The 26193-nt window shown below is 42.8% G+C and overlaps 1 protein-coding gene across 1 annotated transcript in view; it reads right to left on the reverse strand.

Annotated features, from left to right (window-relative positions):
• LTK (leukocyte receptor tyrosine kinase) overlaps positions 1-26193 on the reverse strand; it is a 62619-nt gene that overhangs the window by 26717 nt on the left and 9709 nt on the right. The window contains exons 5-13 of the mRNA XM_052783714.1: positions 21782-21921; positions 19680-19817; positions 18617-18769; positions 17425-17525; positions 15417-15583; positions 9856-9950; positions 4764-4865; positions 2549-2726; positions 1863-2013 (exon numbers count right to left, since the gene is read on the reverse strand). Of these exons, the coding sequence (XP_052639674.1) occupies positions 1863-2013; positions 2549-2726; positions 4764-4865; positions 9856-9950; positions 15417-15583; positions 17425-17525; positions 18617-18769; positions 19680-19817; positions 21782-21921 (1225 nt within the window). The remainder of the gene's footprint in view (positions 1-1862; positions 2014-2548; positions 2727-4763; positions 4866-9855; positions 9951-15416; positions 15584-17424; positions 17526-18616; positions 18770-19679; positions 19818-21781; positions 21922-26193) is intronic.

Consider the following 26193-nt stretch of genomic DNA (forward strand, 5'->3'; position numbering starts at 1 on the left):
AAATCTGTTATTTTCAATTTGCAAACTCACATTACACACGCAAGTGAAAATACAAATGCTCACAGAAAAAACCAAAGCAATACAGCAATAACTCATTATTGATATCACATAATTCATATTTTGCATATTTAGAACGTCTTATACCCAAGAGCACTAAAATGTGTTGAATTACAGATTAATTCTCAGAACTTCCTTACTACTGTATTTATTAGGTATTTCTCAAGGTCATAAATGCATGAAGCAGGCAGAGGTCACCTGCACATAGAGTGACCTACTGACACATCTTGGAAGAGAAATATGGAGTCTCAGCTTCCTATTCCTGCTAAATACTAGAGAACACTGAAAAGGCTGAAAAAGTGAAGACTGTTTGGCCATCTTAGATTTTTTTTTTTTTTGGTGACACTTGAGTTTCATGAGTTTCAATGATTTTGTAAACCTGCCCAGCTTCACTCAGATGATGAAGTCTGAACGATTTCAGAAACTGCTATGTTGCTTCAGTGTGGATGAAATCCCTGCTTGTGTGGGTCATGTCACATATCTAGGCCAGAAGCGTGTTTTACTGCCTGTGTCCTCTCATTCAAAGAAGAGGACAAGAGATGACAAGGTAGATGAGGACCAGGGAAAAGCAACTGGTGTAAATCTAAGGAGAGAGAATGCAGGTTTGGAGCTGCAGAACTTCTTCAGAGAAAGGAAAACAAATATCAGGTACCCAACATATAGATTCATCAGGATTTCCAAAGCCAAAGAAAGTTGGGCTTTGGAAGTGGGGAAAAATGAATAGAAACTTCTTCCAATAGCATCTGCCAAAGGGAGGTAGTTAGTGCTGGATTATACTTTGTAATTTGGAGAACAAGTCATGAAACGCAAGGCAATAATGGACAACTTTGAAGATTATGACCTAAGCCTAGAGAGTGCACTAGAGAGGGAACTGCAGATATACAAATGTATGTTTTATTTAGATAGATACAATTCTTGTCCTATCTAAAGTGAAAAAAGGCTGGTTTTAGAATCTGTTGCAGTATCTGGGTAAGGCATCATATGCTCTGGGCAAGGTACATGGCAACTTTGAATGCCTACAAGAATAGTGTATGCGTTCCAACACTCAGCAGTCTATCTCTGGGGAAAAGAGAAAACAGCTTTGTTCCTGGGCAAGGGCTGACAGATCACATTTCTGGAAAGAGGCAATACCAAAGAATTCATGCTGAAAAGAGGCAACTTTTGAGCCTAAGTGATAAAAGGACTTTCAAATCATTGGGTCTAGCATTAGAGGACACATATATAAGCATTCACGTCATCAATTTCTGCTTCTCATGAGTGGGTTTTTTGTCATTACAAATGTCTAATCCAGGGGCCACTGTAGTTAGTGGGAAAATTCCCACTGGTTTTGGTAGGCTTTGGATTCAGACCTTAGTCTCGAAGCTTAGAGAGTATCTAACACAGTGCAGCCACTACGCTGCTGGATACTTCCATAAATAATAGTAAATTATCTGAAATCCTGGCAGAGAGAAAGAAACCCAGGCTGTGGAAAAATAAGAGAGGGAGCACGTAACTCTCGCCTACTAGCTCCCTGCTTAAAATAAGCAGAAGAAAGCTGATGAAGAACTTATTTCAAACACCAGGATCTTAAAGCAAAGTTCCTGTGGGCTTCATATTTGTTTGTGCATTTTGGGATTGTTTTTCTTTTCAGAGTTCTTTATATTTGTTTTGAGATTCTTTCTAACCTGGTTTATGGGTTCTCCCAGTCTCCTGACTAGATTTCATTGCTGGATTCTGGGACTTCTATCTTTCATCACCAAACCCCAAGCCACCCACTGAATAGTATCTGCAACGTCTCTGCCCACATGTGCTTGTGCTGCCCTCACCCCAGGGCAGGCATCCTCCCCCTGCTGCCCCACTAAGATGTACAGCAGCTCATCTTTCTCCAGCTGGAAAGTGGCTGAGATGAAGACCCCGTGGGACCTCTTATTGTGGTTTTTGGCTCCCTTTCCCCCAGCTGCTCCATAGGCAGAAATCCTGGAAGAAAAAGTAAGTAGTTAAAGAGACAAATCTCACACTTCTCCATCCAAAGCAACTCCATCCTCAAGCTCCCCCCCAGCCTGCACTTCCAAACAGGCATTGCTTCAGAGCAGGCTCCCATACTGCAGCATCTCATGGCTATTCTTTGTCTGAGACCCAGGTATCTAGGCTGCTCAAGAGGATAAACCAACTCTACACCACAGCACTGGAGACAGAGACTTTAGGAGCAAACAGCATGAGCTGGTATAGCCAAATCTAGAAGACCAAGGCTTCGGGACTGAAATGGTGGCAGCACTTACACTTGACCGCATGCCCACACTCAATCCTGTTCTGATCTAAGTCACCACTCTACCCTTCCATGCTTTGCAGCAGCTCAGACACAGATCCCTACAGCTAGCGCTCCTATTTCTTTCTTACTTCACTGCCCCCTCCACCCACTCAGTACAGATGGTCCCACACTTATGCTTGCTGAAGCTCCACAAACAAAAAGTAGATAAACGTGGCTGCCTCTCCAGCACACACTGATACTCACCTGTATCGGTTTGTGGCTGGCACTCTCCAGACTTGCACTCCCCGGAGCCTGCCCTCTTTCTCCACAGTCACCGACACATTGCTGTTCTTATAGGCACTGTCGCACTGAGCCTGAGTTGGCCCGTGTGGACCACTGGCACCACATGTTGTGAACCACCAGAGAACAACAGATGTGTCCCCTGTGACCAAAACAGCAAGAGTCAGGGCAGATGTGAGCTTCCCTTTATTTCTCAGACATGCGCAATAACTCACAGAACTGTATAAGCAAAGAGCAAGTGTCATTGAAACAAACAACTGTTCCTGCTGATATCTTTCCTTAATGATCCTTTGATAACAAAATTCACATTAATTATTATTATTATTATTATTCACAAAGAACATTAATGATTTTTAGATAAAAAACAGGTGATCAAGAGAAAGACCATGTTGCAGCAGTATATGCTATCTACAGGGCTTTAAAACTCAATACATCTATTTGATCACATGCTTATTATTATAGTCATAACAAAAATTGCTTAAACTTGCATTTACAATGTTGAGGACTTAAAAAAAACTTTAGCAGGTACTGGCTTTCATCTGTTCAACTTTAATGCAGCTCCCTTGTAATACAATCCACTAAGATACCACCCTTAATTATATGATCACAGAGTACTTACATTATCCCAACTTTATTCTAGTCATAGCACAACTACTGCTCTGTATATAGTCACTGTTTGCTTTTTTCCCCTCTCACCTTATTTTCTGCACAATATTTAATAAATCATGGGCTGCAGATAAACCCCATCAATTGGGGGCGGGGGGGGAGAGGGGAACAGGACTTTGAGAAGGTGTTTATCCAAGTATCTCACAGACTTTATCAAATTTCTCTTCTCAGTGCCAGTATGAAGCAATGAGATATTATTCAATTTTCCAGATGAGAACTGAAGCATATACACAGAAATAAAGGTTGAAAACATCTGCCATTACAACTAGTGACCATCTATGAAACATGGTGAAACTTTTAAGTGACTTGTCTCAGGCTCGCAGAAGAATCCTGTGGCAGCAGCAACAGGCAGGAGGGCAGCCTCTTGCTACGTTCAGTAGGGGCCCTTTTCCTCCAAGCAAAATTTTTCCTGGTTCTCATGAAGAATTATTCTTTTGTTTCTACAATAACGCAGCAGATAACCATCTCCTCCATTTCACAACCCTTGTCCAAGACCCAAACATATCCATCCAGTGTCCAGTGAATGAGATGGGGCCTAAAAATAAAACTATTCAATAATGTATCTAAAAACCGTACGATGCAGTGCATGCACAAGGGCCAGAGTCAGAAGTAGAACTGTTTAAGAGCTGAATGATTAAAATAGCAGTAAAAATCACAAACCTTTAAAAGACAAATTCTAATCTTATTTAAAGGATAAGGCAAGCAAAACTACCCCCAACAGATGTCATCCTGCAAACATGCAGATGGATCACTGGGGTAAGTGTGTTAGCTACATTACAGAAATCTCTGTAAGGTAGCTAATGGCTACTTGAGCTAACAGGAACTGACAGCGGTACAGATTGTCACATTTCAGGTGGACACAGTCTTCAGGAGGTGGTGCAGTCACACACAGGTATTTGTTGGCAGCAAAGCAGCCTCAAGCACAACCTCCCCTCCTCAGGCCCTCCTTTAGACAGCTCTTCTCACCCACACAGTTGTTATCTGTCCTCCAGAGTGGCAGTCTCTACTGCTACCAGTAAACTGGTCCCCAGTGTCCCCTGTTCTCCTAGTTTTTCATCCAGTTTTTCTCCTCAGTGGATTTCCAGATCCTCACTTACTTCCCCTGCCTGGATCTTCATCTTTACACCCCTATTCTCCACCCATTAGGTTCAGCTTTGCTGCTCACCAAGTCCCAGTAAATCTCTTTCCATCCCCATCTTTCTGTACTGGTCTACACCTTTCATTCCTGAGCTGGCTTTTGTGCACTCCAAATCTGAGTCACGCAGCTTCTGCTTTTACTTAAAGCTTCTGCTTTTCTTTAAAGAGGTCCTGCTATTTAAGGACTGGTGAGTTGGGCTCCAGCAAACTGCTGCCCTATAGCCAAACAGAGACTACCTAACATGGTCTCCACATCTTTGGGATGGATTATATTTAGTTGCCCTGTTGCTATAGGGCAGGCAGATCACACAAAGGATATGGGAAGGGAGCCACCTTTTAAAGCCAAGAGGCAGGTTTTCAGTACTGAATCAGGTACCTGGGAGGGAGGGCTCTTCCAGGGGGATCAGAAGATGCTCATCGAGGATACTAATCTCCCGTGGGTACTGGCGCTTCCCACCAAAATGATTTCGTTGTCTTCCTGTAATAGTTTGTAGAATGGATGAGAGAAATGGGAGGATGGTAGAAAAGAGAGATGGAAAAATCTAAAGATCACATGAATGAACCAAGTACAACCATTTGGTTAAAATAAGTAAATAATAACTTGGTCACAAGAGGTGTTTTAAACAATCGTAATTTTTTATTATTCTTTTGGGCCCATGTCTTGCGTTAGCTACTTGTATCTGTGCTGAAGTCAGTGGGTTTTCACATGAACACAAACTCTCCATGTTATCCCATGCAGGCTCACCTGCAAGATAAGCTCCTTGGCCAGCAAACTGCACTGGCTGTGATTACAAGAGACTTTAGGAAAAGCATAGTGTGGGAGAACAGATACCAGGTATTGATGCCCTGCTGGTTAAAGGGGTGGGTGACAATTCTGGACAGGCAAACAAGTGGAGGTGTAAAGGAGAGCCATAGCAAAAATTGTTATCTTTGGTTCTGAATAGTGTCACGGTAAGTGAACCAGCCTAACAGATTGCTCCCCTCTCAGCAACCAACTTTGAGCACCTCAGAGCTTGCTTAGAGAATAAAATACTAAATAAAATTAAATGTCTCACTAACATACACAGCTAAGAAACAGCAGCATACCCTTGACACAAGCCGTAAATCTTTGGACAAACCTTTTTGAAAAACACAGAGCAAAACCACTACATTTCTGACCAGTGAAAGAGGCCCTTAAAAATCAGCCCTTTCTCAGAGAGGAGGGACTTCAAAGCAATTGCTGATCCAAAGCATCTGAATGCATTGAGAACCACATAACCAAAGCTGCCTTACAACAGGAAAAAGTAATAACTGAACCCTTTCCTTATAATCTGTGGGCATCCTGTTTCAATAGTTAAATTACCCATTTTTATGCAGATCTTTGATTGGAAAATGTCTGTAAGAAAAGGGAGAGACTTCCTTCCATTTTATGAGCCCTCAGTTAATTTAATACTGAGCATTTTTCATCAGTTGAAAAACATTACAAATATTTCAATTTGTTCCAGTTGTGAGAATCTAACAGCTGTTTGATGCTCTATTCAAAAGAGACTCACTCAGTTCCAGCTGGACAATTATCTCTGCTGCAAAGCCACTACTCTAAATAGCAATAATTAACACCCTTGTTAGCTGTGTCAGAAAGGCCAAATAACTAATTGAAGCATGGAGACCTCGCTGAGCTTTTACTCCTGAGAATATTCCCCCCAGGTCTGACTGAAAGCACATTGATGGATGGAAGTAAAAGGGAGCTTTGTACTGACACACTCTGTTCATACCGATATAGAGAACTTCAATGGATGAAGTTGTCAAGCCAGCGAAAAATGAAATTAACCCAAAACAAATGAACTGGATCAAAGACAAGAAGGAAAACCAAATGACAAAGACAACGCATGGCCAGAAAAGATGCTTGGTCTCCCAAGGCCTGCACTGAATTACAAATCCCAAAGGTCACAACAGTTTCAGATACAGAGACGTACAAGAAGTCTGGTTATGTTTGCCAGAACGAAGGAATGTAAATCACTCTCTGAAATAGAGAGTCTGTCTGTGTGTCTGCATGGATTTTTTTGCAGCATCCCAACTGAGTATCCTAAGGCAATGCCTCGTTTCCAAACAAACAATCTTTCCTCCTTGTCCAAACAGTCCCAAGCCCTCACGTGCTAGAAGTTTCTGTCTCTTCCATGCTCAGCAGCAAAGCTGCAAGACAGGCTCAGCATCACCCTGTCCACATGAGCTGTTAACTCTTAGAAGGCTGATGTTTTATGCACTGTCAGACATGAATTTGTAAGGTGGCATTTTCTACAAACATGGTGAAGCCCTGGGATCCAGGGGCTGGTACTCCAGTCTATTTCAGCTTCCACTTCCTCCTCTGACAGCCAACATGTTGACTGTAAGTGAACGGAAGGGAACAAGACTTAATTCATATTAAGTTGTACCTATATCAGAAAAATATGAAGAGCACAGGACTCCTTTCTCCAGGATTTAGCTAATGCTGTTGATTTCCACACTGAAAAGGGAGAGAGGGAAGTGTAAAGAAGAAAGACAGGGCATCTCCTGCAGGCAAAGAGCTGAAGTAACTCACTCCTACTTCTCCATCTCTGGGACTGTAATGAAAAAAGATATAGTGGTCCTGTGGCCAGGATTAATCAGAGTAGGGTGCCCCACAGGATCCTCAAAGAGTGCATGGCTTCGTCAGAGATCCCACCTTACTGATGCAGGTTTGACTATTCCTGGAAGCCTCTCCAGCTTGTCCTGGAGTGGGACAAAGAATGAGGAAGCTGCACCAGCTTCCCCCTACCCCATCCCTTTGGCTGATCTATTGCATTTCCAGTCAACACCTTAAATCAGGGAAATGAGGCAGTAATGAGGCTTGACCCATCCCTCGCCATTCACCTCAAGCAATGAGACTGGTGATCAACAGAACCAGACCTTGTTGGGTCAGGGACTTCAAAGTCAAGAACTAGAAATATGCCATACAAAAGCTCTCTTTGGACAGTCTTGCCATTTATAAACCAGTCTTCTGGGAAATTGTAAATGATGCACAGAACAAAATGTAATCCCTAGATAGAGTACACTTTAATAGACCGCAGACCTCTGATCTTAATTGGAACAACATAATGCTCAGAGCACCAAAAGGTAATAGTAAAAGCAGTGAGCACATAAGCACTGAGGAGGGCAACAATCAGCACTTTATTTGCCATGACAGCCCACGTTTTCATATTTAGACACTCAAAATCCAGACCTCTTCCTATGAAAGCACTAGTTAACTAAAACGATAAAATATCTTTATGCTTGTCCCCTAAAAGTTCTCACAACAAACTAGACCCATGTTACCCTGTCTGTGACACCGTCGTACACAAGGTGATTGTATGAACCAGAAGGTGGTTTCATCTCACCTTTTTCACAGGAAAACATCTGTCCCTGCCCAGGAGCTGCCATCCAAAGAATGGTCTGTCTGTTTTTTGTCCTTATTGATGTCCCTTGAGCTGCCTTCACTACCCACTTGTTTTCCTCCTGAATCTTTCCTCTTGATTTTGAGGTCCATGGAAAACCTCACCTTCTTTCCCAGCTTGCATACAGACAAGCAGTGCTTTCAGAGTCTGCACTGGGTTTGGTAGAGCAATTGAACTACAGGATTGAAATAGATGGAGAAAATAATATTTACATCCTAGCAAGCAGCAAATTCTTCCTTCCTGCCATACATCCTTCCTGCTGCCCTCACGCAAAGAATTCACTGCTTGGATCTTAATTGGCTCCATCTCTGACATCTGAAACCTCTCCTTGCCAGGGAGAAATAATTTCATTACTGAAAACACAACAGAGCTGCTGGGCTTCTCTGCAACCTAACTGAATTAAAGTCATGAGAAGACAAATGCAAGGGGGTTGCTTTCAGAGGCGAGAAAACGTCAATTTGTAAAGAGGATTCAAGGAACAGCAGCAACTGCAGAGCTTCCGAGAAATATGTTTCCTTTGTGATGTCTGTCTTCTGCCCGAGTCACACATCTCTGGGTCACGCATTCAGATGGGATAAGTGCCAGCTGCTCCTGGACATCAGTGTGATTTATACTAATTGAAAATGAGGAGTAACTTGGGCGGTCTAATGGACAAGCTCCAAAAACATTGCTGCAGTGGCATTTATGCCCCACCTATTTGCCAAAGGATACACCCCTACACCAGAGCCAGCAAAATGTCTGTGGGTAAACTGGAGGCTGTATTTGCTCTCAGAAGGGCAGTAAACTCCAGCAGTTGGGTGCACATCAGCTGGCACAAGAGCATCTGGAATCACTTCCTTCAGTTTCCTCAAAAGATTTCAAAACAAAGTGTTAGCATGGAGGTCCCAAAGTGTTGGGAGCCAGGGGTGGTAAGGAGCTGAAATGAACAAATGACATTACCATCAAGGAACATCTCTTCCTCTTAACTTCAAATGAAAACGTGCATGCTCAGCATTTTATAGAAGGGTGGTTTCAATGCCCAAAGAACAAAGGGACAGAGAACAAGAGACTGAATTAGACAAAGGTGGGAGGGAACAAGGTCTTTTGTTGATGAACTTTTAACACACGTCTGTTCTGACATAAGCCTTCCCACATGTTATGTTAGGCTACAGCTAGTCTCTGCAGGGACATGTTATTACCCTAAATGCTGACACACTAGGTGTGGTGACACATGAAGAGTGGCACAGGACCACTGATGCACATTTTGCCTGCAACAGAAGTCACAAATCAAGTGCTGCATATTCTCCAGTTCCTTTACAACAGAGCATACAGGTCTTTTCTCCAGGGACAAAAAGGCAATTTCTAATATTTGCCAGTGGTTCAAGTATCCAACCTCTTTCCACTTGTCTGTTAAGAAAATCCAACTCTTGCTAACATGCTTCAGAGGGTATCACTGGCTCCATTTTTCAGTGGAATACATTGTCACCAGTCACGTTTGCAGTAATGAAGCAAAGGAAAGCATGTCTGTTATATATCTGGCAGTGACAGTTGAGGTACCTCCTTGCAGAGTAAAACAAACTTGTCACAATAATCTAAACTTTACTGACAGAGAGTCACTTTATTCCTTCATTTTCTTCCTTTCCTCCTCTAAAATATGGTGACTTTCCCCTTCGATTTCAACAAATTCCCTTCGGCTATCAATTGCCAGGGTGCACAGGTCAGCAGGGACTGCTGAAGAACAGTGTGATGTAATCCTTCCACTTAGGGGCTAAGGAATAAGTCTAGTTTTTCTTGCCAAGACACACAGACAGGTCTCAACTCTGTGATACAGGATATCCCACATTAGAAAAAAAAAGAGCACTGTGAGACTCTGACACACTGCAAAATTGCCTCTACTTGCAATCTTCAGTAAGTCCGAGGTAAAATGGCACTGTGCTGTAAAAGCTAACACAAACGATCCATGCACACTCTGTGGGGAGAACAGACTGTGTGTGTCCTGGATCTGTGGGATGCTGTTTACACTACCCAAATTCTTTAACGGATTCTGCTATATTTGTAGCTCACCTTCAGTGAAGCAGTCAAGGCCAAATGTAATGTTGTCGATAGCAATGTCAGCTTGGGAATTCCAGCCCCAGGTTGCCAGGAGTTGCAGTTGAAACCTTTGCAATAAAATAGAAGTTTTAGAGAAGACAAAGGGGCAGGGGAGAAAAAAAACCCCAATACCTAAAAATACAATATTCCCTTATCATCGAATCATGATCATCAATATTTAGAATGTTTCCTCTAGACAAGCCCTGCTGAGCAGCCAAAAGGGCTTGATAGAAATCTTATCCAGACATCAACTGTTAGTAAGGACCAACCAACATTCATATAATGCCACATTTCACAGGGAACAAGAATTAGAGCCCTACTTCCCCTGCTATCTGCACACACATGTAGAAACACAAGCTACAGTCCCTCACTAATAGTTATACACAGACAACCATCCTTATTCAATTGCTATAAATAGTCGGGGAATTAGACATGTGCAAAAGGGAAGGGAAAAAAGAATCTCCTCCTTTCCATCCCCAAAGAGACAGCCAGAATAAAAAGTGAACAGAACAACAATATCCAAATGGACATGAATCTTGGGCTTGATCCTCAGCCAATGTAACATGAGTTTATTTCAGCTGAAGGTCAGGACATTTTAAATTTCAGCCATAACTCCCTGAAGTGTTCGCTTTCTGGGTGTCTCATCTTTTCCCACCATGACCAGGTGTTTAGCTACTTATCTAGGAGGTCTGTCATGTCCCACGTGCATTATCACATTCTGAATTCACAAGGAGGAAAGAAGATGGACTGAAGGATCTCCTTCTAATGGATAGGACTGAATAGTTTTTCATTAAATTGCAGAAATAAACAGATGTCTGATGTCCAGTCCATTTAGAGCTTATTAAAAGCATATAGAGAGGACCTCAATTGCTATCACTGGTGAAGCTCAATGATGATTTATGAGAGATCAAGCACCAACCTGCCTAACACATTAATCATTCAGCCTACAAACACACTTGTCCCAAATTAGTGGCAATAAAGTACATGTGCGTATTCCACCCACCAGCCAAATGTTGGTCCATATCCACATTTAATATAATGTTGCATAGCTGCATCAAAATCTTTAGGGATAAGCTGCGTTTACCCCAGCCCAAGAATGGCCCCTTGCGCTTAAATGAAAGCATTCACACCTACAGGATCCGAGCACTCTGGGAGTAAGTGTTGGTGCAGCAAATGCAAATCAAGGGTCTCTTGAATGACCACTCTCTTAGCTATAGGGTTAGCAGGGGAATTTGCCATTAGATCCGCTTCCTACAGAAACTGGCCTCTTTATTAGCAGGTTGAGCAATACTTTTGCATTTCGAGACCTTGTACATAAGCCCACTGACACAAGACGGTAATTCCCCCAGCCTTTTGATGGAAAGGAAAGTCACAGCACCCTGAGCCCAGGACTAGGGCACTTCAAGGGCCCACAGCCACAGATACAGCACCACAGCCTACCCTTTACTTAAAGTACCCATGTGGCAATGTACCCTTGGTCAGGTCAATCTGCTGCATCTCATCCATGGAGTCAGAGCAGGAGAAGGCCCACGGCACTGTGCTACAAGGTAGATTTCTTCTCCAGCGGAGTACAAGTGGGAGCCTGGGGAATGACCCCCCTCTCCCGGTGCATGAGAATAGACATCTCAAGCTCTGGGCTCTGTATGCCTCCCTTTCCTCATAACTTCAGAAAAAGGGGAGGAATTTGCCTTTTGAACTCTGTGCTGTGTTAGCCAGAGGGGTTTCCAGTGTTCCTGCTCATTGAGCTCATTTTGCTGACTTCAGCATATTACACTCTCCAGCTCTCTGATGTCTGGTCTTCTGCCTGTCTGATTTTCTTCTGATAGCAACCTTTTTCCCCTGTGTGTGTGAACCAAGTGAGTGAATTTGCCAGCTGATCACCAGAAGCAGTTTTCCAAGTAGCTAGATACCCAACTGGGAGGCTGATCAGCAAACTGTGTAGTTTGTCTTCCTTCTCTCCTAAGAAATAAATTCACTGGACAAAGCTGTTGCTAAAAACTACTTATATATCCCCTCCATGGCTGCCTCCTCCTATCCGCTAAGGCTTCTCTACTTCTGGCCCCATGAAGCAGTTCATATCTTGCTACAGCAACTATTTGTTTGCAATTCATGTCTACCCCTTCTCCTTGTGTGATCTGTCCCCTCCCACCTACTTTGCTACTGGCTCTCATCGCTTCAATGAACCAGGGAAAAATATAGACCTTTCATATAGCAAGAGAAGGACAGGAGTTTCCTGAAGATTCAGGATACAGGAAAATGACATGCCAGCCCAAACTCTGCACTAAAAAATTCCCTAAACGCAGAATTGCTAGAGTTTGCATTAACAAGGAAAGCTGCCAGCACCCACAGATATACAGAAAAGTAATTCATGGAGCTTTATACCAAACTGTACTAAGATTGTACAGCAACGTTCACCATATGTCTCTGTTTACAATTGTTTGCAACTTCACCAACCTTAAGCCAATTTAGGCTGAACTTTTCTATTTTGGGTGATTTGGTATGACTTGCCTAGCAGTCAAAATGTCTTACCAGTGTTGAGGATGAGGCAATGTAGGGGTTCATCATTTTGACCATGCTCGAAAGTGCTGACAACCTGTCATTCAGAATGTGATAATGACAACCTGTGCTACCAGGTATTGGAAGTGGGATCTGAAATTTGTGAGGCAGAGAGTCACATGGCAGGGATGAGGGTTTTTTTCCCATTTGAATGAGAATCTATTCAAATTTTAGTAAAATGTCCTTGAAAATTTAAAATCCTTGACACTTCGATGGCTGGTAGAATTTTTGTAATCCTGCAGTCTCCTCTTCCCTGGATATCTTCAAGTCTGGGGTTAAATGGTACTTTCCATGGCAGTATTGTTATGAACCGTGTCAGGTCCTGCCTCAGCTACGTGAAGTGAGAACTGCCCTTCCAAATTAATGAATACGCTTTTTCTTCCCCAGCCCTTCTTTCTTTAGCTCATCCTGGCCAAATAGGAGAAAAAAGCTGCCTAAACTGAATCCAGAGTGAACAAGGTGGCGTCTTGGAGAGTCTGGGGAGCTCCCTGGGAACTTTACAGCAGGGGAGCTTGACTTGGTGTGCAGGGGGTTTGGGCCCGAGATCTACAGACAGAAACAAATAGCCAGTCAAACAGGAAGACTGGGAATAAACCTTTACTGTAGGTCTAGGATCATCGAAATAAAAGCGGACAAGAGATAACTAGGAAGAGAAGAGAATGGAAGTGCAGGAAAGGGAGTCAGACTTAAAAAAAACAACACACAAAGACATAGCACCTGCTGGAAGAGAGATGGAAACAAGAAGCAGGGAGGAGTTCAGAGAGGGAAATTACAACTGAAAGCATGAGACAGATAAAATGGGTTCACAAATGGGAGCTTGAAGGAGAAGGAAGAGAGACCAAGTATATGAAAACAAGGAAGAAAGGCACTAAGTGCTCACAGAAGCAGGTCAGACAGGACAGAAAGAGCAGAGCATGGAAGGAACAAGGCAAGAGGCCTGGGATGGAGCCTATATCCTGGGAGCACAACGACCAGGGTTTCCTCACTTGGGGCAAATAGCTGCAATATCTTCCAGTAAAGTGTGTGCTGCTTCTGTTTCTGCTATACATTACTGCAGCAAATGACAACTTGTTACTTCTGTTAGTCACTTGGCTAGCTCAGGTAGCACAGGTCTGCTTGCTAGATTGAACAGTTCCAGCCTCACCCACAGTGACTGTCACTGTTGTGCTGCATCAGTTTTAAAGGCATACAGAAAGGTTACATGAAATGAAACAAGATGGAACTACTTGAAACAGACTGTCATAATACATGCATGCACAACATACATACTTCTTTCATTTAGTCTAAGTGCTCAACTCTTTCAAACATTACAGTATTTGAATACCAACTTTTTTTCATGCAGTGCTGACTAGTGCTCCCTAAAGCCCCTTGCTGTCCATTTCCTCCTGCCATAGAAGACCCATTTTGCTTCAGAACTGAGGGCTGATGCCGAAATCAGAGGCTTCAGGGGACAAGCATAACGGACAGTGTATCAGAGGAGGCAGAAGGTCTTAAATACCTTGAAGAGCCCCTAGGACTAGGATGCCCCATCCCTGGCAGTGTTCAAGGCCAGGTTGGATGGAGCTTTGAGCAACCTGGTCTAGTGGAAGGTGTCCCTGCCCATGGCAGGGGGGTTGGAACTAGATGATCTTTAAGATCCCTTCCAATCCAAACCATTCTATGAGTCTCTGACTCTGCTGTGGTTAGGTCCACATGAAAGTGCCTGGGGAAAAGAGCTATTCTGGACAAATACACTGGTCATACTTTACATATGCAGAACTAAACAGATGCTAATCCACAGGGCTCCAGAGTGTGTCAGACACAAATATTGAATACACTGCCAGCATGCAGACCTATCCTATCCTAAAGGAATAATTCATGGCAAAGGTACGTATGGTGAACACATGATAATGCTGAGACCAAAGGTAATAATGAAATTAAACTAGAAAGAGGGTGGAACAATATTCTCTTTGAGTTTTTCTGCTGCTTGGGTCTGAGTTGTTATCACTTCCAGACCCAAATCCCTTAGCCTTTTACACAAAGATGCAGAGCATATTTGAAGTTAAAAGGAATCCCCTCACACCTTCTAATCCGTGAAGTTTTGAGACATTATTTATTGCCAATATCAGGTAGATATTTTTCCATTTGTAATATTCACTGTATAGACTTTGAGGGATTTTTGGATTAAGTGTCACATGAAATAGGCCTTCCTAAGGAAGATGCAAAAAACCAGACTGGAGCAATTTAAAAACCATTTGTGTCATGCAAAACACCTTGCTGCCAACACCAGCTACCTGGCTTGAGATCAAGTGACACTGGGTGAGGGAGGAGAAATACTCGATCAAAATTAGATTGGGTTGAAATTCTTTGAATCTTCAATATTTGACTTTATTTGAAAACCAATGTCATGCTGTATTTTCACATCTAAAACTGTGAAAACTTTAGTGTAAGGCAGATTTGGGCAATGGTCTTTTCCTGAGGTTGTTGCATCAGTGATGTGGCAATGAATGATCTCCAGCTGCCTAGGCTGCACTGATATAGATCCTAGACTAGACAGTTGTATTGGCTAAACTGTGGTTTTACCACTCATTTGACTCACATGGCTGTTTTTACTGTGGGAGTACAAAGTGCAGCTATGCTAATACACCTGTTTCCGTACTGGGAGCACTTTGCCACTGTGAGTATACTAGCTTTCTCAGATTGGTAAAATAGTTCTAGTACAGACGCTTGCTATTCCTAATACCTAAGCACTGTTTGAGGCTGCATGGGAGTGAAGACACACAGTGTGGGCTTGTGCTGAGCTAAGCTGTGTATGTGTACGAAAATATGTACGTATGACAATAATTCCTCAGCAGGCAGAACTGCAGTACTCCTATAATTTTTTCAGTAGAAATGGCCCTGGAAGAAGGCAAGAATGAAAGTGATGCTTCACAACAAAGACAGTAACAATTTACTAAATCTCTAGGGATAACCCTGGATGCTGCCAGTGGTGCTCTTACCGGTTCTGAAGCACTGGCATTGGTAAGGCGATGAGAAACCAGTGGTCACTCCAGCTCCCTGCCCTTTCCCACATTGGCAAGGTGATTGGAGCTTCCTGTATCTCTTCCCTGACTGAGAAGGAGATGGTACCATTGTAGCTGCCAAAAACATGCACTGAGAATTGGATCTGTAATAGAGGAAGAAGAGAAAAAGAATGGTATCCTGTAGTAGAAAGGGAAAGGTACTCACTTCTCCCCTCCCTGGGGATTTGAGACACCAAACCTTTGATCTTGGATCAGACTGTTTAAGCACGCACACCACTAGGGCCTCCTCATTGCTTGTGTATGATGCATCACTGTGCCTAGCAGTTCTCCAACCACTGGCAACAATATCCATGACCTCAGAGACCATCTGGGTGAGAAAGCACTGGTTTTCTTGTTATCTCCTTCAGGAACAAAAAGTAGTAAAGCAGAGGAACACAGGCTTAAACTCAAGAAATGCTTTATCATTAAATGCTTCTACTACAGTTAGGTTATTGCAGAAAAACAATCCTAACTGCAATCCTCTTCAGCGTTCTCACCAGCTTAAAGATTCCTGCAAAAGGGTTTGAACCACAGTTTAAATCTTTTAAGGATTCCCATTGTAACCACCCAGGTTAATGTGTCACACTGATATAGCTGAAGCTATACCCAGGCACTACATAGGGCAAAAAAGCACTCCGAGGAGAGAGCTGTCCTGCCCCAAATGCCCTTGAAATGAGGAATTAGGCTGTCTCTAGAGTCAGGAGACCTCAATCCATATACTTGCTCCAAGTTATAGGCACCATATGGACCATAGCACCCATATGACACGTGAGCAACCTGATCACCAGGCCAATGAATATTTTGAAGCAGGACTCATTCTTCTTTCTTTGTAGTGACTGCTTCCACTTTGCCACAGAGCAAGAGAGAACTGCTATTTCCACCGCTGCTTAGAGTGCTCAGCTGCTCTTTATATTACAGAGAGTACCAGCACCAGCAGGAAAGGGAGCACACACATGTATGCACTGCAAAGAACAACCACAGGAACTTCCTTGCTTCTGAAATATGGCTTGAATCCTTGCCAGTGGAGGAGAGAATGGGTCCAGATCTCCTATGACCTGTACACCATAACCAACAGTTACCGCTTCTCCTCCTGGTTTTGTGAACCTAGCTCCAAGCACATTTTATTTTGTTGGAACTACCCAGCAAACCTGACCTGCATTTATAAATAAATATAAATGCTGAAGTTAAGTTTTTGGTGCCTGCACTATATTTCTTTTGCCAGCTTTAATTAGGAGGCATCAAAGTTTTCTGTGTTCCCCTAGCAGGGCTGGACTCCAGCTCAAACTTGCAGCTTAATTTTCCTAAGTGTTATGAGTACAATATTATTTAATATTTTTAATTCCAGCACCTCAGAGCTCCCCTTATTCTCAGTAGAGATTTGGGCTGAAGGCAGGTTATGTGATTTTATCCATGCCAGGTTGCCCTCACCTTTTGAAATTCCTAAAGAATGTGAACAGAAGTTTATTATCTTCATCTGTTCCTGCAAAATCTAATGCCTACTAACTTCACACTCCTGTTCTCAGTGAAACTGCCAAGTTTGTTAACTCCTATGAAAGTATTGCAGAATTTATGAAGAGAAGTCTCAGCAGCAGGTATACTGAATAGCTCAACAGCTCAGACAGCCAGCTCCCTTTCCTATAAACCAAGGCCACCCCATACAGTTCAGGTGCTGGGTACCCTTCAGAGGAATAATAGCTACAGTTAGGCTGGGGAGTTTTCCATACTGAGGAGTTTGATTTGGAGCTCCTGCTTTCACTTACTGGGGATGCACCTCACATCTCCTTTCCAGTTTTCAACAAGTAGCTAACTAGGCAGTATAGCCAACTCTCCTGCCTTCCAGTGTTTTGTAGAGTGTGCAGAGGCACAGGAGAATGGGCTAATTGTGCAAGCAGTGCCTACAGCCTGATGATTAACTCCAAAAAGATGCTAAGACAGAGTGATATACCTGGTAGCCTTCAGTGGCAATACTGGCTGGCAAACTGGTACTGTAAGCCTTGGCCATACCGCTTGTCTGATTGCTGTCTGCTCGCAGGTAGAGGAAGTGTCCTGTGAAGGGAAAAGTGAGTCAGAAAAGACAAGATGATGTTTTGCTTTTTTTTATACTCTCTTGAAATAATTTAACATCATCATGCTGAAGTACAATGTAAGTAAGATGACAAGCGTGACTTGAGAGCAAATCTATTAGTGAGGATGTAATAAGCACTCTGGTAGATTTTAGCAGAACAAAAGTCAACATCCCAAACCCTTTCCTGGAACATGAGTGCATAAATCTCAGACACCATTCAAGTATCTTCCCATACAAGGGCTCACACCAATCTACAGTGAACTCCTGGTCAGCCCTAATTCTTACACCATTAGCATCAATGACTATTGCTGAGACAAACACTGGGCTGGAAGAGCTTATTTGTAGTCTTTGTTCCCAGGGACAGTTTATACAAGCTCTCAAGAGACAAACAAGACACTCATGAACCCCCTTCATTTTGACAGGGAACTGTGAGGCAAGACTCATCTGTGCTAACACTTCTGAATTTCAACCTGAACATGTGATGGTCTGGCATCCCTTCTTCTTATTTATCAAGCTGACAGTTCTGGAAATTATGTGACTCTTTTTTTATTGTGGTATTCCATGGCACAGAATGTGTATGATCACTTGGTCTTGGGATATGCTTACACGTGATGCTCTTCCTAACCTACTGGCAGAGTCTGGCAATGGTCTGCAAAAGATTTGTTTCTACAAGCTGCCTAGTTCTGTTGAGCAATTTTTACTTTGTGATGCAGCAGGTATGTTGCTGCTGAAGTACTCTGCAGTTGCATAGCTCATAAGAGGAAGAAGGAGGGAAGAAGTATACACAGAGAAAAGAGAATTCATTCTATAATTTTTTTAAGGTGAAGGAGAATCCTAGTCTCCAACAGTTGTGTTAACTTTGTTGCAGAACTTGTTTCATATAAAGTTTTGAACCATGTTCAAAAGTTACCTTTAGCTACATTTAAAGTTGCTGTAGATAATACTAATGCTAAAGTTCATTTGCCAATGATGCCAAAAATTTTAAAGCAGTTTGAAAAACCTAAAGTCAGGGGTATTGTATATATACATACACACACACACATAGAGTAAGAGACAACTATGAGGAACCTACCACCAGTGGTTTGCAAGGTAGACCCTACAAATGAGTCATCTTGAGTCATTTCAGTAAAGGCCCGAATAGACCAAGGAGATGCTGCAGTTTCATTCAGTGTCCAGCCACACGGACCCTCTTCAAAAGAGCAATGTGAGCCCTCTGGAAGACTGTCTACAATGGAGAATAACAAAAAGCAGGAAAATAGGAGAAACTTGATTATGGAAGAACACAAACAGCAGCAAAAGTCAAAACTCATTGTGGTTGTCTAAGCTATCCAACCTATGCTACACAGTTTTTCAATGTCAAAATAGTAATATGTCTCATTTGTTTATTTCCAGACTCACCATTAGAAAGCCAACACTTTGCTTCTGGAGATACTGGAGACTTTGCAGTTCTGTCCTGCTCTAGATACTGTACAAAACTGCAGCTCCCACAATCTAAAGAATGGTAAATCACTGCCATATGTTTGTAAAGGCCTTGCTGCATATGAAATTGCAGGCATCACAAAGTTTCTGTGTCCACTTAAAAGAAGGCCAATCAACAGATTGTTTTAGATCTCTGCCACTGTACTTGCAACAAAGCTAAATGATGCTTCTTAGCACCACCTATACTGAGTCAGGGGATTTCTCTGTCCTGATGTGCAAGAAGAACTCTTAAATGGGATCTTGGAGGGACAGATTTATGACCGTGTTTGTGGCTGGCACTAGAAAGATAACCAGCACTTTCCACTGAAGGGAGGTTCAGACCTCGGGTCCAGAAGGAATTTCTCACTCAGCTGCAGACATGTAAATAGGGTTTTGCCTTTCTCTGAAGTAGCAGCAACTATGAAAGGCAGGTCATTGAGCTCCTTACTGAAATGCTTAAAAAAACCAAACCAAACATCCCAAATCCATTTTATCCTATAAAGGGTGAATTTTCAAAGAGAATCTTGGTATCCAATTAATGTAAATAGACTAAATTAATTCAGGAGGCAAAACACTGAATTAATCTAGAGATGGAATCAATTTAACTTATTTTTCATTCAAAATTATTTCTTCTCATGGGATGAAGGTTCCCACAAAGTGCCGTGCCACATACTCACCACACCTCACTCCTTCCTGCTCTTTGGCAGGGCAATCACTGATGAATTCACAGATTTGTAGGTGGCTGACACAGCCTCCATGAAGGCAGGGGAAGGTGGAGCCTTTGTCATGTATAGAAAGATCTTGGTTTTCTTTATCTAAAGGAAAAAAGATAAAGAAACTCAGAGATGAGTTGGCAGAATGTGTATGACCCTTCATGTGTATCAGCCTTCACATGTAGGATGTCAAAAAGTGTCCTTTGGGTCATAAATGATACTCATCTCTGCTTTTTACCATGTAGATTTCTATCCAGCATGACATTCTTGCAGATCACCTCAGCTCTCATGGAGACCAAATTTATTGCTACTTTTTCTCTCATGTACTGTCTTCTGCTATGTTTATCTTTAGATAATCACTTTTTGGATTTTTTTGTGAAGGACCTTGCAGTTTCCTACCGTGGTGTGCTCCTCAGTTCTGCACACATGACTGTGCACCTGGCAGGCAGCTGTGGCATGCTGCATGACACTCTGCTGCTGGAGGCAGAGATACCCAGTTAGCTCTGGTCCTGACAGACACATTGCTATGCCCTATTGGGACTCAGGCTTAACGAACACTCATGCTGCTGACGCTTTTCTGTGCCAGCTCTGCGGCATCCAGCCCAAGATGATAGCTGCTTCCCCAGCAAGTCGACTCACTTTGCAGGAACTTTACTCATGCACCCTAGCTAGTCTAGTCAGCTATAATTCGGGAGCATTTGACTGACTGCACAAGTACTCAGTGACCAGGCTGAACATAATTTTTAAGTCTGATATTTCCCAAAAGCATGATTAATGCACCCAGCCTGTCCTGTGGATGTGTGTGTGCATGGGTCCGTTACGGACCTGCAGGTTTGTGTAGGTCTCTTCTGAATCTACTCCCCTTAAGCAGAGCTCTGCACAGAAGTTCCACTGGGATAGTTACTGCTCTGGAAAAAATGCAAAAGTTAGGGAACCAATTCCAGAAGAAAGAGAAAAGGACACTTCTGCAGCAATCCAGGTACACAGTCTGAAATAGTATTTCTTCATGGCACTGTGTTGTGCTGGGTACATGCATCAGCCTTTTTAGGGACTGAGTGTTTAGCATAGTCCTTCAGGCTGTATGCATCTCCTCAAAACTCCATGACTGTCAAAAACTCATTACATTAAAAATATAATGTTTGTTAAATTAAAAGATTAATGACTGCAATAAAATTAAATCTCTAATATGATCAAAACCAGTCTCACGATATATTATGAAACAGCTCTGTGAAACCAGTATTCTCTTTTTACATTACATTCCAACCTATTTCTACAGTGTCTGCAAAATGGAGGCAATAGCATTATGTTAATGCATGAAAACCAGGAAGTGAAGGTGATTATGTCTCCAACCTGCAGGCTGCCTGTGGCGACAGACTCTTATACTTCCAAGAAGCCTAAATGATATTAGCAAGGTTCTGCACAGCTACTGAGGATCATTTGCACAACTTTCGCAACAGGACTGTAAGTGCCAGGTAAAACTGAGGATTTCTGAGTACTTTGGAGAGAATAATTACATGCCAATTATTTTCATTTTAGACAGAAGTTCTCAGCCTGGCAGTAGCAAACAGACCCCATGGATAAATGTAGATCAATGTTTCTTTTTTTAATAGATTTGGAAGATAGAGCCCCAGTATGGAAAAGGCTTTAGTGACACAGGGTAGTCTTTTGTTCTTGATTATTTAAGAAAGAAAAATATTACATGGTAAAATAATCTAGGAAAAGACTTTTTTTCCCCTCCCTGTTGCTGGATGCAGCATAAGCCCTGTTGTTTTCTCATACAAAGATCAAGCAAAGCAAAGCTGAAAAGCAGAGAAGATCACTTAAATCAGTTCTATAATTCTGAGCTTCAACCCTGCCTTCAGAGCATGTACACATGTGTGCACACACATAAAACACATGCAAATGTGACCCTTGACAGGTAAGCACTGCCAGAAACCCCAGAGGAGACTCAGCTTTCATTTAAATCCCATCTGACCAACTCCCTGATCACACTCATCAAATTTGGTGAGGATGCTGCTCTTTTCTGACTGCATTTGGTTATTCCAAACCTGACTGTTGCAACATACCATGAAAGCAGTTCCTGAGTTGCAAGGAGCCCACTGCTAGTACTCCAACATCTTGTGCTCCACAGTTTGAATACAGCAAGGTGATTTTAAAAGGTCTTTCTATTCGGCCAATCTGGGCTATCAGGTATTTCCATTTCATCCTAGAAGACATCAAAGAGCTATCAGACATACACACAGCACACTGGAATCCATGGAGTCTCTAGCATAAAGATTTTGCACTGTACCAAATAGAAGTAATAGTATCCACATGGGGAATAGATTGATGAAAGTAAGCTCCAACATAACAAACAGATAGTAATATAAAACAAGTGATGTTCAGTCTAACAAGCTCATGTTCAGTTATCTTTGCTGCAGATCCTATTGTTAATGATGAAAAGATCCAAGCATTCCCAATGATTCTTAGGTTAAAATGGGGCTTGAATTACCACCAATTTTGGCCATCCCCCCCAATATGTGCCTTCCACATACATGGTTGTGTTCTGTTTGTTCTTGCAAGTACAGATCAACCAAGCAGCTGCACAAGTCTCTGGATCAACTCAAGCTAACACTGACATTGTATGTCCTGGAAGTAAATGTCTGGCCCTGAATGTTTCTTGGTTGTGTCAAGTGTGAGGACCTTTTTCTGTGCATTCTCTGTCTAATCTCCTGGCTTAACAAACTAGAGTGCACCCACAAAGCAAGGGAAAGAAGACAAGTGGTGTTCCAGAAAATGCAGATTGCTCTGGCAATTTACATTTCACCACAGAACAAATGCCATAGCCCCTATACAGCAAAGGTTTCTCAGTTGTGCAGCACTTGTGGCAGTTCAGAGAAAGACAGATGGTCCCACGCACTCTAATTTTAAAGATGGTTGTTAGGCATCGAAAGCTAGAGAGAGATACCAAATGGGAATTTTCAAAGTACTTCATTCAAATCAGTCTGAAGGAAGTCAGGGTATCGAGGTGTCATTAAAAAAATCCAGCAGGATTCACAAATATTTTTTTTTAATTATTATTTTTTAAGACTGTCCTTCTACCTCATGTTAACAAGACAATAAAATACAGTTAAAACTATGTTATTATTTTGTAAAGGGTTTGTAGCAAGGATAGTGACAACGGAATCCTTGCTCTAAGCTGTTTTCTGAAAAGAGTACCAGACAGAGATAAATTTACCCATACCCTACATGCTGCCATTGTTGCTGGGGGCACCCTGGATGAGTGACTCTAAATCAGTGCCAGTGGGATGATAAGGAGGCTAAGCCACAGTGTTAAGATAGGTGGCTCAGGCTCTGCTCCTAGTATTACTTTTCCATTTGGGAAATGCCTTCAGCTGCCATGAAGTGACCATCTAGCCCTCGTCCTGCACCAAAAACACATTAGAAGGCAACACCCAGACAACAAACACATCTCTACTGGACACAATATAAAAATCACAGACCACCTGCTTTGCAACTTGCAAAAAACCCAAAGCAACTTTGATTTTTTTTATCACCCTCTCTGCTTTTGCTTGACACCGATTAGTTATCTTACTCATTCTTCCCTCCACAAATCAGCTATATACCTTTTTCTGGTGAGAGTTTCTTACTATCTCTTCTATGGCATCCCCCCATCTTCCACTTTCACCATTGTACACACACATAAATACCCACAGATACCCTAAACTCATCTGAAGTTGAGCTCCTCTTATCACGATGACCCTATTTATCCTGTTTCCTGTCGCATCATATCATATTCAATAGTTCAATATAATTTCATTCATCTTCAGAAATGTCCAGCCCTGAACCACAACTGCACTATCTCTACTATCCAACAAAGGAGAATGACTGCTTTACTTTTCTTTTGTATTACAGTGCAGCTTCAGGAATGTCTGGCACTTATAAATGTATCTTATAAATACACTTATAAATATATCCCCCCCCCACCACACTGTGGCACAGCGTCTGAGACTGTTCAGCACTGACACAGAACTGAATCACTTCTGCTACATGACACAGCTTTGTTCATCACTCCATTGCATCCTGTTGGCCACAAAAGTCAACGGACCTTAATCAAATTGGTTCAATGAGCCACTGAAGGTAAGAACAGTCTTTAAATCTTTTGAAGTTACCTATTAAGTGTACTAGACCTTTCAAGCACTGAGACATAGTTCTAGTACCTCCACCAAGTTACAACCCACCCTGCAGCTGAGACATCACAGTATCACCAGTGTTACAACACCCCTGAGTGCAGGAACCTGTAGCACACAGCCTCTGATTCACAACCAGTGTTATATTTAGTAGTAGCAACTAAAGAGATTACTGCCCCACAGCTGAAAACAATGACTAGTTCAGCTGCTGCACCTTAATCCTCCATGGTTTATGAACCAGACACTTTGGAACTTGCCATTTATAACCTGGTATATCAAAATAAATGAAAACCACTGGTGATCTAAGTCAATGCCATGGTTTAAGCCCAGCTGGCAACAAAGCACCACGAAGCCGCTCGCTCACTCCTCCCCCCCAGCCCCAGTGGGAAGAGGAGGAGAAAATATAAAGAAAAGCTTGTGGGTTGAGACAAGGACAGGGATGGATCACTCACCACTTATGGTCACGGACAAAAGACAGACTCAACTTGGGGAAAAACCAAAATCAATTTAATTTACTACCAATCGAATCAAAACAAGGGTAACGAGAAGTAAATCCAAACCTTAGAACACCTTCCACCCACCCCTCCCTCCTTCCCGGCTCAACTCCACTCCCAATTTTCTCTCCCTCCTCCCACCCCAGCAGCACAAGGGGATGGGGAATGGGGGTTGGGGTCAGTTCCTCACACCTTGTCTCTGCCTCTCCTTCCTCCTCAGGGGCAGGACTCCTCACCATTCCCTTGCTCCAGTGTGGGGTCCCTCCCACGGGAGACAGTCCTCCACAAACTCCCCTGGCATGGGTCCTTTCTGCAGTCCTTCAGGCACAGACTGCTCCAGCGCGGGCTTCCCCACGGAGCGGTGGCCATCTTGGGGGGCATCCATCCCCCTGCTCCGGTGTGGGTTCCTCTCTCCCCAGACTGCAGGTGGGCATCTGCTCCCCCACTCCCCTCCGTGGGCTGGGGGGGACAGCCTGCCGCCTCACCACGGGCTGCAGGGGCATCCCCTCCTCCCCCGCCTTCCTCACTGACCTCGGTGTCTGCACAGGGGTTCCTCTCACATTCCAATCCCCCTACTTGCTGCAGGTTCGCCCTCTTAAATCCGTTCTCCCAGAGGCACTGCCGCCATCGCTGATGGGCTCTGCCTGGGCCAGAGGCGGGTCTGACTTGGAGCCGGGGAAGTTTCTGGCAGCTTCTCACAGGAGCCACACCTGTAGCCCCCTCCCCTGCTACCAAAACCCCAACACACAAACCCAGAACAGTCAATAAACCAACCTCTGAAATGTCACAACTGAGAAAGACACGCTGTCCATTCTGCCATCTCTGCTGGGAGAATTGGTGGCATCTGGTAGAACAGCAAGGCCACTGTCTTAAACCACTACTTGTGTGAACTGGCAGCTCTTCTTAGTCAGAGCCCTAAGGTCTTATAAAACATTCTAGTTCTGCACTAAAATATCTCTAGTACTGAAATTTGACTCCATTTATAACACCACAGCAAAAGCTGGCAAGCATTCAGAGACTGCAAAAATGACAAGTGGCTTTGCATCACCCAAAATACTTCTGTGTATGGAGTCTCATCATCATCAAGGTATTCCCCTTCAGAGAAAGCCTCGCCCCCAAGATCCAACTGCAGCAGGATTTCTAATGCTGTAAATAATTACGCTGTCTTTGCTTGGTCCCACTATCCAAACAGGGGCTAGTCAGAGCCAATTTAATTTTCTTAATGGAATCAGGAACGAAGACCATTGTCAATCTAACAGAAGATGGATCATTGCAGCAGGCTTTCAGATATGCCAAGCTTGGCAATACCTTTACTATTGATTTTATGTCAAACTAGATCTCAAGTAACGAGGTAATATTACTCTTCTTCTAAATAGAGATGTTAAAATTGATCTGTATGTATGGAAGGGCTACCACAGTCTGATATAATTTTGAGAAATTTGCATGGATAGAAAGTTTGGAGTTGCAAGTAACTTGATGCTTAAGGCAAGAGAATTCAAGATTCACCCTGCAAACCTATAATTTCAACTTTTGATTTTCATTAGCCTCTGAATCTCCTCTGCTGAGCAAAAGTTTTCCTGCCCCTCCTTACCAATCCTTTCTATACCATGCCTTTCCCTATCCAACAAAGGTAACTGATCATTAATTTTAAGACAGACTTTTAATATTAAGAACAACAATTTCTTCATTAAGAGTGAAAAATTCAATAAAGCTGAACAGGAAAGCTGAATCCTTTTCTGAATTAGGGGGACTCACTGCACGGGTTATTGCACAAAGGTATATATGCTAAATGCTTCTAGGCTCAATCAGTGAACA

The sequence above is a fragment of the Harpia harpyja genome, chromosome 3 (genome assembly GCF_026419915.1).
Source record: "Harpia harpyja isolate bHarHar1 chromosome 3, bHarHar1 primary haplotype, whole genome shotgun sequence".
Lineage (NCBI taxonomy): Eukaryota > Metazoa > Chordata > Aves > Accipitriformes > Accipitridae > Harpia > Harpia harpyja.